The sequence below is a fragment of the Myotis nattereri genome, assembly GCF_964212035.1.
Source record: "Myotis nattereri genome assembly, chromosome: 7".
Lineage (NCBI taxonomy): Eukaryota > Metazoa > Chordata > Mammalia > Chiroptera > Vespertilionidae > Myotis > Myotis nattereri.
This window is the reverse complement of record NC_138082.1, coordinates 42,755,052-42,770,954: the sequence shown is the minus strand read 5'-3', so window position 1 is coordinate 42,770,954 and position 15,903 is coordinate 42,755,052. Positions and strand designations below refer to the sequence as shown.

The 15,903-nt window shown below is 38.0% G+C and overlaps 1 protein-coding gene across 1 annotated transcript in view; it reads right to left on the bottom strand.

Annotated features, from left to right (window-relative positions):
* The window catches only part of LNPK (lunapark, ER junction formation factor), a 73,484-nt gene that overhangs the window by 45,465 nt on the left and 12,116 nt on the right, over positions 1–15,903 (bottom strand). Inside the window, exon 5 of the mRNA XM_081095622.1 lies at positions 9,547–9,605. Coding sequence (XP_080951748.1) covers positions 9,547–9,605 — 59 coding nt within the window. The remainder of the gene's footprint in view (positions 1–9,546; positions 9,606–15,903) is intronic.

Below are 15,903 nucleotides of genomic sequence, written 5' to 3'. Positions count from 1 at the left end.
TCACTTTTCAAAATTAAACTTTTCTAAGATTTGTCTGCTTTAGGTTGGCGTGGTGAAGAATCATTCAAATGAATTATGAATGTCGATGTCTGCTTTACAAATGTATTTTAGGTCTCTAGTTTTTCTCTAGAAATATTGTCAACATCTGCTTTACAAATTAATTTTAGGTTTTGAGGTTTTATCTAAAAATATTTAATTAGTGCAAAGAGGAATACTATTCCAGCTGGGGGGAAAAAAGAGTTATACCTTGATTTAAATATTTTTATCAAAGAGAATTTAAATTTTCTTAAATTTTTAATTAAATTTATAAATAATATCTGTTCATTCAAGTTCTGGGATAGCAAATATCTGAATATCCAATTTAAAGCATATTATTGAAAGGAATTTTAGGGATAAAATAGGCAGGTTTAGGAAGTCTTAGAAATAAAGAGTGTCCATGGGAGAGGAATGCATAGGTGAGGCCTTGGAGCCCTCAGAAGGCATACATTCACAGAGAACAGAAAGGTGCCACAGGATAAGAGGAGAGGAAGACATACTAGGTGTACCAAGTTAATAATGCAGATTTTTTTCAATAGATGGAGTTACACATATGTTGATATATATGCGATTTGATATGTATGCTATTTTGTTGTATTGACAGTAAGCTTCAAAACTTCGTATGTCAAATTTGCTGAAGGTGTTAACATCATAGATATTTTTATGCTTAAAAATGTTGAATTTTGTGCCAAAAAAAAAGCATTTGTGGGAAGTTTTACTTCATTACTTTATTTTGAAGAAAAAGTTATCGTATACTTCAGGAAGCTTATGGTGAACATGCTCCAACTCAAGATACGTGTGAACGCTGGTTTAAATGCTTTAAAAGTGATGATTTCAATGTGAAAGACAAAGAACATCCAGGTCAACCGATAAAATTCGAAGACCAGCAATTACAAGCATTATAGGATGAAGATGCGTGTCAAACTCAAAAACAACTTGCAGAAAGATTAAACGTTGTTCAGCAAACAATTTCTGATCGTTTACAAGCAATGGGAAAGATTTTAAAGGAAGGAAAATGGGCGCCACATCAACTGAACAAAGACAAATGGAAAACCGAAAAGTCATCAGTAAAATGTTGCTTCAACGGCACAGAAAAAAGTCTTTTTTGCATCGAATTGTGACTGGCAATGAAAAGTGGATTTATTTTGAGAATCCCAAATGCACAAAATCATCGGTTGATCCAGGTTAACCATCAACATCGACTGCAAGGCCAAATCGCTTCAGAAAGAAGACAACGCCCTGCGTTTGGTGGGATCAGGAAGGTTTGGTCTATCATGAGCTTCTAAAAACCTGGTGAAACCATTAATATTGATGGTTAATATTGCTACCGACAACAAATAGTCAATTTGAACAATGCTGTGATCGTGAAACGACCAGAATGTGCCAGAAGACACAGCAAAATAATTCTGCTTCATGATAACGCACTATCACACACTTCAAAACCAGTTAGAGACACATTAAAAGATCTTGCCTGGGAAGTATTAACCCACCCGCTGTATTACCAGACCTTGCTCCTTCAGATTACCACTTGTTCTGATTGATGGCACATGCACTTTCTGAGCAGCACTTCAAAACGTACAAAGAAGAGGAGAATTGGGTCTCTGAATGGTTTGCCTCAAAACAAGAAAAGCTCTATTGGGACGGTATCCACAAATTACCTGAAAGGTGGGGGAAATGTGTAGCTAGCGATGGACATTACTTTGAATAAAGCACTTTTGATGTTTCTCTTGAAATTATCGTGTTTTCTTTGATTACAAAATTTGCCACTATTAACTGGTACACGTAGTACATGCACAAAGGATCAAGAAAAATCACAAGAGTGTGGGGAAAAAGAAAACATACTTTCACAGAGGATAGAGAAATGCCAACAAATGCTGGAAAAAGGTAAACATATGTTCACAGGAGATAGAGAGATGATACAAGAGGGAGAGAAAAAGCGGGGGAACCACATGGGTTTTGGACTTTGAAGCTGATATTCTGCAAAAGACTGACCAATTTAAAAAGCACAGAGTCATAAAATCGGGAAGGGGTCCAATTAAAAGGGAGCATGAAGAGACACAAAACTACAGCATTTATAAGCTTTAGAAAAAAGGAGCCAAGTGGGTTACCCCCTTGGGACACTCTCCCTACATGGGAGTTTGTATTTGCTTCCAATAAATGTCCACCCTTTTCATCTATCACCTTTTGTCCATGGCTTCGTTCTTCGAATCCATCTGGACAAGTACCCGGGAAAGAAATCATCCTTGCATCCTGCTCAGGAAATCAACCGAATCATTATTTTTATTTTCTTCTTGATATTTGCCTTTTATCATGTCAGCACTGTACATGATAAATTAATCACTTCTGATTAAAGGTAAGTGAAAGCTCCTCAATTGTATAGTTAAATGAATTTTGAAATATTAGAATATCCTTTACAGTTGTGTGAGCTCAGGGGGGAAAACTGCTGAAACTGTAGTTTGAACTCAAATAATGTATCTGCTACAAATTTGTGTGGAATGGAGATCTTGCTTCTTGTTTTAACTTTTCATAGCACTTTTTTAAAAATTACTTTTTGTCATTACAACGTTATTTGTTTTCTAAATGACTTCATGGCAGTATAGGTTTCACATATAGGATTGTTTGTCTTGAAATCTTAGTTTACTCATTGATAACCATTATCAAGTCTGCAGCAAAAGCTAATTTCCAAAGCCAGTGAGTGGTTGAAGGTGGTTCCTCTCAGAAAAATTTCAATCTGGGCTCTGAGCTCAAAATCTACACTAATAAAAGAGAAAAATGGTAATTGGCGTACGACGATACCCTTTTCATTGGCTAATCAGGGCTATATGCAAATTAACCGCCAACTATGATTGGCAGTTAACTGCCAACAAGATGGCGGTTAATTTGCATATGTAGGCACAATGCAGGGAGGCGAAAGGGAAAGCAGGAAGAAGCCCCCTGCCACTGACAGTGATCGGAAACCCAGGGGGGAGCTAAGAGCTGCCCCCCAGCCATGATCAGAGAATCAGGCGCCTTTGCCGCCCTGGCCAGTGATAGCAGGAAGTAGGGGTGGAGCCAGTGATGGGAGCTGGGCACGGTCGAAGCTGGCAGTCCCGGGAGCTAGGGGTCCCTGGCCTGGGCCTAAAGCGAAGCCCACGATCGCGGCGCCCCCCGCTGCCACTGCAGGTCCCCGCTGCCTGGGCCGGACGCCTAGGCCAGAGGCGTTAGGCCTGGGCAGGGGCGGAGCCTGCAACCGCAGGGAGCTGGGGGTCCCCTGCCCAGGCCTGACACCTCTGCTGGAGGCCTCAGGCCTGGTCAAGGGGCCGATCCGGTGATTGGTGATCGGAGGGTGATGAGGGTCAACTCCTCTGGCCGAGGCATCAGGCCTGGGCGGGGGGCTGAGCCGGGGATTGGGGGGATATGATGGTCCCCTTGCCCAGGCCTGAAGCCTGGGTCAGAGGCGTCAGGCTTGGGCGGGGGGTGGAGCAAGCGATCAGAGGGAGATGGGGGTCCCCTGCCCAGGCATGATTCCTGGGCCAGAGGCCTCAGGCCTGGGCGGGGGCCAGAGCCAGTGATCGGGGGGAGATGGGGGTCCCCTGTCCAAGCCTGACACCTCTGTCAGAGGCGTCAGGCCTGGGCAAGGGGCCGATCAGGTGATCAGAGGGTGATGGGGGTCTACGCCTCTGGCTGAGGCATCAGGCCTGGGCAAGGGGCAGAGCCAGCAATCGGAGGGGTCTGGGGGTCCCCTGCCCAGGCCTGATGCCGGGGCCAGAGGCATCAGGCCTGGGCTGGGGGCAGAACCAGTGATGGGGGGAAATGAGGGTCCCCTGCCCAGGCCTGACACCTCTGTCAGCGGCGTCAGGCCTGGGCAAGGGGCCAATCCTGCGATTGGAGGGTGATGGGGGTCAACGCCTGAGGGCTCCCAGTATGTGAGAGGGGGCAGGCTGGGCTGAGGGACACTCCCCCCCGCCCCACACCCAGTGCACGAATTTCGTGCATTGGGCCCCTAGTAGCAAATAAAACTTTACCACTGCTAAACCATCAAACAGCTGTGTGGTAGAACAGGTCAAGATATTCATCTTCTACTTCTGATACAATTCACATATCTGATTATGGTTAAGTCTGTAAGAGCAAATGAAGCTCCCCATTGACACTACTAGTTCAATAATATGTAAATTCAAATATAATCTGTAAGTACCTGCTATTAAATAGTACAGTGACTAACCATATAATTCAAACACCTACAGTTTCACAAGCTTTTTTTGTTTCACACATATTTTTACTACCAAAAGCTGCATCTTAGCAGATTCCACCTCAGGTTGTACTGAGTTCATGTATGTATTTTTTCAACTTATCAACTTAACAAATATTCTCTCCAGGAGTTGTTCTACAGACTCTTCATAGAGGCTAATTCTTCAATCATCTCAAGCTCAGTAATGACTCCTTAAGTAAACTACAAATGAGTAGTATATGTAACATCTGTCAATTCATCAAGAGCCGAGGAAGATCACTTGAAATCATTTGCCTTGTTTTTAAATTGACTATGTTGCTGCCAATGTTCTCAATTTTTCAAGCAAATATTCTTGCCAAAGATTACTAGTCAAACAAATATATTTTCTCTGAATACATTTCTTTAGCTGCAGCAAACACACACAATTTAATTAATTCACCATTGGTAAGTGCCTTTCTTTGCTTCATAAGCCACTCGGAAACTTACTTTGGTAGACATTCCATTTTCACCTTTTATTTTTACGAAGAAATTTTACTACGATGAGATATTCCATTTTAAATGTTCTAATTTTCTGACCATTGCTTTTCTGTGAGTTGGGAACATCATGATGAGTATTTAGTGTAGTTATGTCAATGTATATTTGTATTCTTTTAGCACAACTATAATGTCATTGCATAAGAAACACAATGCTTTGCATTTTGATAATAAAATCTATACTGCATTGTGCCCTAAAAGTGCAACATTTAAAGTCCAATTTTCTGTTTTTGTTTTTACATGATGAATATGCACTGGTAACAAAAAATAAAGTTGTCACAAAACAGAAATACAGGTGGCACTTGAAATGCTGTCAAATTATAACTATGTCACTGTGACAAATCTGAAGTGTTGAGAGCACCAGTACAGTCTGTCACAACTACTCAATTCTACCATTATAGAATGAAAGCAGCTATACACAACACAAGTGAATAGGCATGGCTGTATTTCAATAAAAACAGAAATTTGAATTCCATACAAATTTAACATGCTACAAAATATTATTCTTTTGAATCTTTTCAATGATTTAAAAATGTTCAAACCCAACTAAAGGACTTGTATGCATGCATATAAGCATAACCAATGGACACAGACACTAGGGGGTGAGGGCATGTGCTGGGGGGTGGGAGTGGCCAGGGAGGGGTCAATGGGGAAAAGGGAGACATATGTAATACTTTCAACATAAAGAATTTTAAAAAAGAAAGTGTTCAAACCATTCCTAGATCATGAGCTATACAAGGACCTATCTCACAGGCTGTAGTTGCCAACCCTTAATTTAATCTATACTTTCCAACTTGTAAAACAAAGGAAATAAAACTAATAGAGAACAAAAAGCAAGAACAAAATAAAACAAACCAAAAAAAAGGCAAAAACATGACAAATAGCTTCAGGCTTAAATACATATATGTGTGTGTGTGTGTGTATACATATATATGTATATATGTAACCTGACTTTATGCTAAAAATAAGTGTAAGACTGCAAGACAATCTTTTATAAAGTCTATATTAAATGTATATGCAATACCTATTCAAATGAATTAGTAACATTTTTTTAAACAAAAGGATCCCTAAAATAAATTTTTAAAGCATAATCTTTTTATATAATAACCATGCCCCGATGTGCCTCTTTCTCTTTCATTCACATATTTGAAAAAAGTATATACAACAAACTCAATATCTGGTGAAATAAAAATGTTTAAATAAAAAATTTCACACATTTGATTTCCTTAGAAAAGTGTTTCCAAGGACTTACTGTGTTTTTTTCCATTTTGTTAGTTCCATGAAGTCAGAAAGCATATTTGTTTTAAACTTCTTACTATCCTCCCAGAAGCTACTATATTACTAAATACCACTGGAAACAATACAATAAACTTAATTTCCTTAATCTGATTTTTAAAAATATCAATATTTTTTTAACCATATCAAATATCCCACTTAATGGTTAATCAGGAACTAGACAAGTTTACCTGCTATCCCATTTCAATATTATACTGGGTCTTAACCCATTAACTAAGGCAAGAAACATTTTAAAAGAGTAAGAATTGAAAAAGAAAAATTAGTACCATCAGGCCACATGTGTATAACACTTAACAGTGTTTACATGCTTTTACATGTATTTTTGTTTGGTACTTGGCAATAGTCCTGCCAAAACAAATATTTCTTTACATTTTATAAATTGAGGCTTAGATAATTTAAATTTATTTGTATGACAAAAAGATGGCCAGTATGGCTGTAGCAAAAATGAAAAAAGGAGAGTGGAAGGAGATTAAGGTTAGAGAAATGGAATAAGCCAGAGAGTTGAAGTAAGAATTCAAATTTTACTTTGGTTGCCATAAGAAATCATTAGAAATTTTAAATAGAAGAGACACAAGATCTAATTTAAAATAGATTGGTTATATAGCCCTGGCCAGGTGGCTCAGTTAATTGGAGTGTTGCCCCACTCCAATTGCAGGTTCGATTCTCAGGCTGGGCACATACCTAGGTTGCAGGTTCAATCCCTAGTCAGGGAGTGTGTGGGAGGCAACCGATCCATGTTTCTCTCTCACATCATTGTATCTCTACCTGTTTCTCTTTCTCTCTCTCTCTCTCTCTCTCTCTCTCTCTCTCTCTCTCTCTCTCTCATCTCTGTTTCTTTCTTTCTCTCTCTCTCTCTCTCTCTCTCTCTCTCGCTCTCTCTCCACCCGCCCTTTTTCTCCCTCTAAAATTAATAAGAAAATAAATCCTCAGGTAAGGATTAAAAAATCTATATATAGGCTGTTACAAAACCACTGCAGTACTGCAAGCAAGAAATAATGATACCTGAAGTAGAACTGTACTAGTGATAAAGGTTAGAAATAGTTAAGATTCAAGATAATTTTAGAGGTAAAGATAATAGGACTTTGAAGGGAAAAGAGAAATGCATGTTAGACTAAAGGGAAATGGAAGCCAAATAGGTTTTTCCCCCTCTAGATGATTGCATTGAGGCAGAATTATATGCCAATAGAGCAGTGGTTCTCAACCTTGGCTGCACATTAGAATCACCTGGGAATCTTTTTAAACTCTGAAATCAGGATTTTAAAAAGATTCCCAGGTGATTCTAATGTGCAGCCAAGGTTGAGAACCACTGCAACAGAGAAAATCCAACAGAAACAGGTGATGCAAAAGAGAGGATAATTCCAGGAAAGGGTAATTATAAGAGCAAAGTTCTTGAGATGGCCAGACAGCATCTAGAATCCAGGGCATAAAAGAGGGGCTTAGCCACATATAGGATCAGTCATTCTTCCAGAATTTCATGAAGGATGACAACATACTGAGTAACACATGGAGCTAACGATATATTTGGTGGTAGAGGTACCTCCCATCTGTTTACATCTATTTTCTCCATAAAGTGAGACTATCAGGTGAGAGTGGCCAGGTAGATTTTTGTGTGGTTTTGTTTATGGCTTTTGAATTTTTATTTGGTTGGTTAGTTTGTTAGTTGGTTGGTTGTATTTTGGTTTGGTTCTGAGATTTTGGCAGGGAGATAGATGTTAGAAATTTGAGGAAAAATACAATCTCAAACAATGCTCTCAAAAAGGAAAACAGTGAATCTACCAGGGCAGTGGTCGGCAAACTCATTAGTCAACAGAGCTAAATATCAACAGTACAACGATTGAAATTTCTTTTGAGAGCCAAATTTTTTAAACTTAAACTATATAGGTAAGTACATTGTTATGCACTTAATTAGGGTACTCCTAAGGCTTAGGAAGAGCCACACTCAAGGGGACAAAGAGCCGCATGTGGCTCGCGAGCTGCAGTTTGCCGACCACTGTCTAGGGAACTATAAAATAGGACTGTGCAATGTTGAGTGTACATTGGTGTTTGCAATAAGTCTGGTCAACATGTTGTATGATTTTCCTCCAACAAATTTAGCTTTTCTGATGTAGGCATAGATTAAGCATATAAATGTTTTTAACTAGGACAGGGTTTTGGCAGTCACTGATTAAGCATATAATTATGTTTAAACAGGGTATGGTTTTGCCAGACAAGTAGACTGGGAAAGAGGGCAAATGAATCAAGAGAGTCTGCAAGGGATGGTCAGGGCTAGACCACAGAACCTCAACTGGGTTCAAATAATGAGCAAGAAGGGCAGTTTGAAAGTCATATATCTGTACGACCCTTATCTGGATCCTGAGTCAAACAAACAAAATACTTTTAAAGCAAATTATATTTATGAGATAACTAGAAATTTAATACTCTCATATTTAATGATATTAAGAATTCTTTTCAAAGAAACAAATGAACAAACAAAACAAAACCAAAAAACCTCACAGATACAGACAAGATTGGTGGTTTCCGTGGGGAAGGAGAAGAGGAGGGTCAAATATATGGTGATGATGGAAACTAGACTATTGGTAGCTAGCAAACTATAGTGTATACAGATATCAAATTACAAGGTTGTACACCTAAAACTTATGTTATTACCCTATGTTAACCTCAGGATTTTTAAAAATTCTTTTCCAGCTGTTATAATGTATTATGTTAATTGCTTTAAAAGTCTGTTATGGATTGATATACTCGGGATATACATCAGAATAATAATACAGAAGATAGATAAGTGGGGGTAAAAATGAAACAAGACTGACCATGAGTTGAAGACTCTTTAGGTTGTATGATAGCTATAAGAGGGTTCATTATATTATTCAGTCTACTTTTGTATATGTTTGAAATTTTCTATAATGAAAAGTTAAAACAAAAAAACAAAACACACAGAAAAAGAAAAGTTAAAACAAGAAAACATAAGGCACATAAATTTTATTAAAAATTAAATTGGCATCTTTGGTTAATTATAGCTCATAGTTTTAAGACCTGAAAATTCTTAAAATCTGTACACATACAGAACAAATACAGACTATTTCATCATAATTTGCATATTTCAATAAAAACAAAAGCCTAGGGGCTGTGAGGTTACAAAGAATAGTGCAATTAATAAAAGATTTTTAACTGTATTTTACTCCATAATAACGTAAGATTTATATAAAGATTAATTTAACAAATATAATTTCTCTTGACTTAGATGAATTATTTTGTTTTGTGTAAACAAAAATTCTAAATAAGACAGAAATAACACAAATGAAAAGTAGAACCATCTTGATCATTCATAACCTTTCTTATGCTTCACAGTAAACAACTCTTCAATATATACCATGTTTGTCATTTCCATATAACGTTGCATAACCTGCCATTTAATTACAAACCAATGCACTATGAGTTTTCTAATGCATTTATATAAACTTAGAAATTTAACTTACTATTTCTTTCTGTTCTCTTGGAAAAGAAGAAGATAAGCACTGTTCTTATGCTCCAGATGCTACAGAGGTGGCAAAATTCAAAAACAAAAATCATCATTAGAATAAGTAAATTAGAAGCCATATAAAATTAAAACAAATACACATTTCCCATTAGAGTTAGGTTCACTGTTTCCTTTTATATGTTGAAAATCAAAAAGTGCTCCTTTCTTTCAGAGACATCAGAAGTCTACCTGTGCTTTCAAAAGAGTTCTCAATTTAAATCCATGGGCCTTCCGAGGCTCTTTTGAATTGTAAAATTGCCTTTGTTTAAATAAACGCCTTTCTCTGGAGAGATCACTGCTTTCATCGTTCTCAAAGAGGTCTATGAACTCCACAAAAGATTAGGAACAAAATTTAGAATCCCTTTGTACTAAGTATCAACAATTAAGACAGTGGTTCTCAATCTTGGCTTCACATTAGAATCACCTGGGATTGCGCTCACAAGCTAGTCACAAGTGTGCTCTATTTCCTGGTATTCACATCTTTGTGTAGTCCTCTCTCATTAATGTTGATCTGTGTGACCAATAGCACATGGCAGGAAGGATAGCATGTCACAACAAGATTATGTTATAAAAGATTACAGCTTGCATCTTGGACCTCCTTTTCCACTCACTATCTTTCTCTCTCTTGGATTACTCGTTCTGAGAGAAGCCAGCTGCTATGACATGAGGACATTCAGGGAACTCTATAGAAATGCCCTTGTGGCAAGGGACAGAGATCTCTGGCAAACAGCCAGTGAGGAGCTGAAGCCTGCCAACAACTACATGTGTGAGCTTAGAAGTAAATTCTCCAGTCTTAGTTAAGCCTTGCGATGATTACTGCCCCAGCCAACAGCTTAAATGAAATTTGTACACTCTGTATATGAATAAAAGACCCTGAGCCAGAACCACCCAACTAAGCTGCTCTCACATTCCTGCCCCTCAAGAACTATAAAAGATAATAAACATTTGTTGATTTAAGCTACTAAATTCTGGGGCAATGTGTTAGACAGCAACAGATAACTAATACTTGCTTTTTATATTGTTATTTTTATGATCTGAAAACACCAAATAACCACACCAGATTCCCACATGGTACTTATGTTATTTTCTGATGTAGCACTAAAAAACTCCTAAGCACTAAAAAACCCTTGAATATTGTCCTTATCAAGGAGAGGAAGATGAGAGGAGAGGTTAAACATAAGGCTCATAACCCTCACGGATCCCACAACAGTAAAAAAGTCCCATGATATTTCTCCACTTCGAACAAATTGAAATAGTGGCAAGCTGAGAGGTGAATTAGAAAAAAAGTACAGGGAACAAAAACAGAAAACATGAGAGAAAAAATCACAGAGATAGCGCCTGGAATTCTACAGTAAATCAGTAAATTTTCTTAAATGAGTAGAAACTTTTTAGAAAACATAAGTAATTTTTGCCCTGGCCAGTGTGGCTCAGTTGATTGAGCATCGTCCAATGCACAAAAAAATTGCTGATTCGATTCCCAGTCAGGGCACATGCCCAGGTTGTAGGTTTGATAGCTGGTCAGGGTGCATGCAACTGATTTATGTTCCTCTCTCACATAGATGTTTCTTTCTCCCTCTCTCTCTTTCTCTCTACACCTTCCTCTCTCCCTAAAATTAATAAGAACATTTTTTAAAAAAAAAACAACCAAACATGTAATTTTCAAAGTGTATAAACTACAAGAATTGAAATAGGCTCCCTTACTTCAAAATAAAACTCATTAATCCACCATCATGGACAATAAAATTCTCTTTTTGGTTTTGATCAGAACTACTGCAGGAGAAAATGAGCTATCAAATTTCCATGTGTCAAGTCTTCAAGACTTGAAAGTGCATGTAAGTTATTCTTTAAGGCCAAATTAAATTCATAGCATTTTAAAAATAAAATTTCAAAAAAGAATTAAAGTACATCAGGAATCTATGTTTCAGTTATCTCAAGAAAGGTTTTTCTCTCCAAATTAAACATAATTTATGAAAATGTGGCAACATATTTTCTGAAGACATTAAAGATACCATTACTGACTCCTACTTTGAGAAACGTGACATAATCAACATTTCCCCTTCCTCTTCTGGAAATAATCCAAAAAGCAAAATCAAAAATTCCTTTTCTGGTAAAACTAAAATACAGCTAAAACCCAACCCTCAAAATATGTGTTAGGGCTCCCAAAAGCAATGGAAATCATGCTGGGAATCAAAAGAGTGGAAGCAGAGAAGAAAAATGGCTTATCTCACAAAGAGGTAGCAAGAGAAACTTCTCAAGGTGTAATAAAGCCTTGTTTATCACAATGAAAATAAGACATACATGCTATAGGCAGAAACTGCTTAGTTTGGTCCCATCAATGACACAGAGAAGGCGGAGCTTAAAGAGAAATCATTCATTCATTCTGCCAAACTTATGCGCTCTCTTTCCAACAACCACATAAGCCCTATCTAATTTATTGAAATGTTTTTAGGTGAGATTTAAATACTATATAAAACTAAAAATGAAAAGATATATAGGTCTCAATATTTATAACTATGTTGACTATTTTGTCTGTTTATTTAACTATCAAAGGTTTTAGCAAGACTAATCTTCATATTCAGACAGAAGAAGAATGATTTATTTTGATATAAGGCAGGCATCAAGCTTTATATTTAATTTTTATCTATTTTTCGGTATAACTCAACATCATTTCCCCCCCAATGATTTGAAATGTCATCTCTATCATATATAAAAACCATACATAAAAAATCATTTGGGGATTTATTCCTGGATTCTGTGTCTCTTTCATTGGTCTCTGTCTCTATTTATATGCTGTACCAAACTTTTAGTTAACAAAGTTTTATAATGAATTTGATGCCTCGTAGGCCTCTGCTTCTCATTCTTCTCCTTTTTTAGAATTTCCAAGACGATTTTTAGGTGCTTATTTTTCCATTAAAAATTAAAGAAGGGTACCATGATTATTAAAGCATTGTTATTTTTATTATGATAACACATTTTTTAGATTAATCCAGGGAAAACTGATCTCATTACAATATTGAGTCTTCAAATCAAAGAATAGGATGTGTCTCTTAATTATGTCTCAGTACATAATTCTTTAAGTATAAAATCTATCAAGTGATTATCTATCAATATTCAAATATTATCAATATTGCAAAGGGAATACTTGCGAAATGATTTTCTTACCTACCAAAGTAAATACAGTTGACTTTTGACAACACAGATTTGAACTATGTGGGTCCACTTATATGTGGAATTTTTTTCAATAAATGTTATTTTCTCTTCCTTATTATTTTCTTAATAACATTTTCTTTTCTCTAGCTCACTTTAAGAATACAGTATAATACACATACAAAATATGTATCAATCAACTATTTATGTTATCATTAAGGCTTCCTGGCAATAGTAGGCTATTAGTAGTTAAAACTTTGGGGGGGTCAAAAGCTATATGTGGATGGATTTCTAGCTGCATCAGAGTGGGGGGAGGGGGATCATTGCCCCTATCTCCACCTGGTTCAAGAGTCAATAGTCAAAACACCGGAGATTGCTGCCTCGCACAACCACTTCAAAAATAAAACTAAACGAAGGAACGGACATCATCCATAACCACAGGAAGGCTGGCTGAGTGGAAATTCTACAACTAGAAGGAAAGAGAAAAGCATACCGAGACTCAGAGGAGGTGCGGTGCGGAAGTAAAATACAAAGGTGCAGAGGTGCATGCTGAAAGGGCTGGCGGCTGAGGTCACAATTGTCTTTTTCAATCGGGAGGGAGTCTCAGGCTCTGAGCTCCAGTTCCAGGGGAGTGTCTGGAAACCCAGACTCATACGGGAGAAACGGGACTATCTGGCATCAGTTGGAACTCGAGGGCAGCTTTCTCTCGGAGGCACACGCAGCCATTGCCGGGGCCTCTGAGGACAGGACGGAGAGAAGCCATACTGCTCGCTCCACCCGTCCAGTTGATCCCCTGGGGCTCCGTCCCGGCCAAGCTGTGCTAGGAGGCTTTTGCATATGAAAGGCCCAGCACTTTGTAATCTGAAAACTACTTAACAAACTACAGCTGCCCAAGGCCCCAGGGCAACTTGCATTGCTTTACAGCTGGCTTCTGCAGAGTAGCCTCAGGCAGAGGCTAGATTAGCACCTCCTTAGACCCAAGAGCCAGTGTACCTGGTGGTCAGAGTGGGACCATCCAATTATAACTCCACAGATCCATAAGGGACACACTCAGGGGGCAGACTCAGTGAGCACCAAAGCCCCACTGAAGCAAGTCTTGCCCCATAAGGGTGTCTTCAGCACAGAAGTTCTCCCACTGTAGACACAGCTGAATCTCACAGCCAATTGGCCTGGAGGTCAAATCCTCTCAGTGTTACCTACAACAATCAAGGCTTAACTACAACAAAACTGTGCACAAAGCCCACAAGGGAGTGCAACAAGAGTGTCTACCTCAGGTAATTGGGGAGGCTGAGCCACCGGGCCCTATAGGACACTTAGCACAGAAAGCCACTCTATCAACACAGCGAAGCATAAAAAATGCCAAGACAAAGAAACAGGACACAAATGACAGAAATAGAGGAAAGCACACTACTGGATATAGAGTTCAAAACCACACTTTTAAGGTTTTTCAAGAACTTTCTAGAAGCCACCAATAAATGTAGTGAGATCCTCAAGAAATCTAGTGAGACCCTCAATGTTGTGATAAAGAACCAACTAGAAATTAAGCATACACTGACTGAAATAAAGAATGTTATACAGACTCCCAACAGCAGACCAGAGGATCGCAAGAATCAAGTCAAAGATTTGAAATGCGAAGAAGCAAAAAACATCCAACCGGAAAAGCAAAATGAAAAAAGAATCCAAAAATACCAAGATAGTGTAAGGAGCATCTGGGACAGCTTCAAGCGTGTCAACATCCGAATTATAGGGGTGCCAGAAGAAGAGAGAGCGCAAGATATTGAAAACCTATTTGAAGAAATAATGACAGAAAACTTCCCCTACCTGGTGAAAGAAATAAGACAAGTCCAGGAAGCACAGAGAATCCCAAACAAAAGGAATCTAAAGAGGACCACACCAAGACACATCATAATTAAAATGCCAAGAGCAAAAGACAAAGAGAGAATCTTAAAAGCAGCAAGAGAAAGACAGTCAGTTACCTACAAGGGAGTACCCATACAACTGTCAGCTGATTTCTCAACAGAAACTATGCAGGCCAAAAGGGAGTGGCAAGAAATATTCAAAGTGATGAATAGCAAGAACCTACAAACAAGATTATTTTACCCAGCAAAGCTATCATTCAGAATTGAAGGTCAGATAAAGAGCTTCACAGATAAGGAAAAGCTAAAGGAGTTCACCACCACCAAACCAGTATTATATGAAATGCTGAAAGGTATCCTTTAAGAAGAGGAAGAAGAAGAAAAAGGTAACGATACAAATTATGAACAACAAATACACATCTATCAACAAGTGAATCTAAAAATCAAGTGAATAAATAATCTGATGAACAGAATGAACTGGTGATTATAATAGAATCAGGGACATAGAAAGGGAATGGACTAACTTCCCTTTAGTTAGGGGGGGAAGGGGTGTGGGGGATGCGGGAAGAGACTGGTCAAAAATCATACACTTATGGATGAGGACAGTGGGTGGGGAGTGAGGGCGGAGGGTGGGGTGGGAACTGGGAGGAAGGGAGTCATGGGGGGGAAAAAGAGGAACAAATGTAATAATCTGAACAATAAAGATTTAATTTAGAGGGGAAAAAAAATTGTAACACACACACACACACAAAAAAAAAAATACAACTGTAACAGGAGAATAAAGAGACAACCTGGCTGGAGAACCTGGCTAGGCTGCTGATCAACGGAAAAAGAAGAAAAAACAAAAAAAGAGTCAATTGTATCCTCCTTGAGTAAAAATATCAGGAAATGTTCACAGATATCTTCTCCTTTAAAAGCCAACTATAGTTGATGAGAGATACTTTGTATTCTTATTAGAGTGCCATGAAACAAATAATTTAACTTTCTTCCAAAGGCTACAAATGATCACTTCTCAGCCTTTTGGCTGAAATCAAGCCAAGTACCTGTTTTTATCAGTGTAAAAGACTACAAATTTTGTTTTTCAACCTTCTAGCTGGATTGAGAAAATATGTTACTAGCTAGTTGGAAAAAGGAGGTATGTGAAAGAGGCATAAAAATTATACAATATCAAAGCCCTAACCTCAAATGGCTTTCAATTTAGTACAACAGGGATTTTCAACCAGTATGCCACATCATACTGGTATGGCACAAGAATTTGTAAAACATGCAATACCTGATTATTTAGTCAGGAGTACTGACCTCTTTCCTCTTAC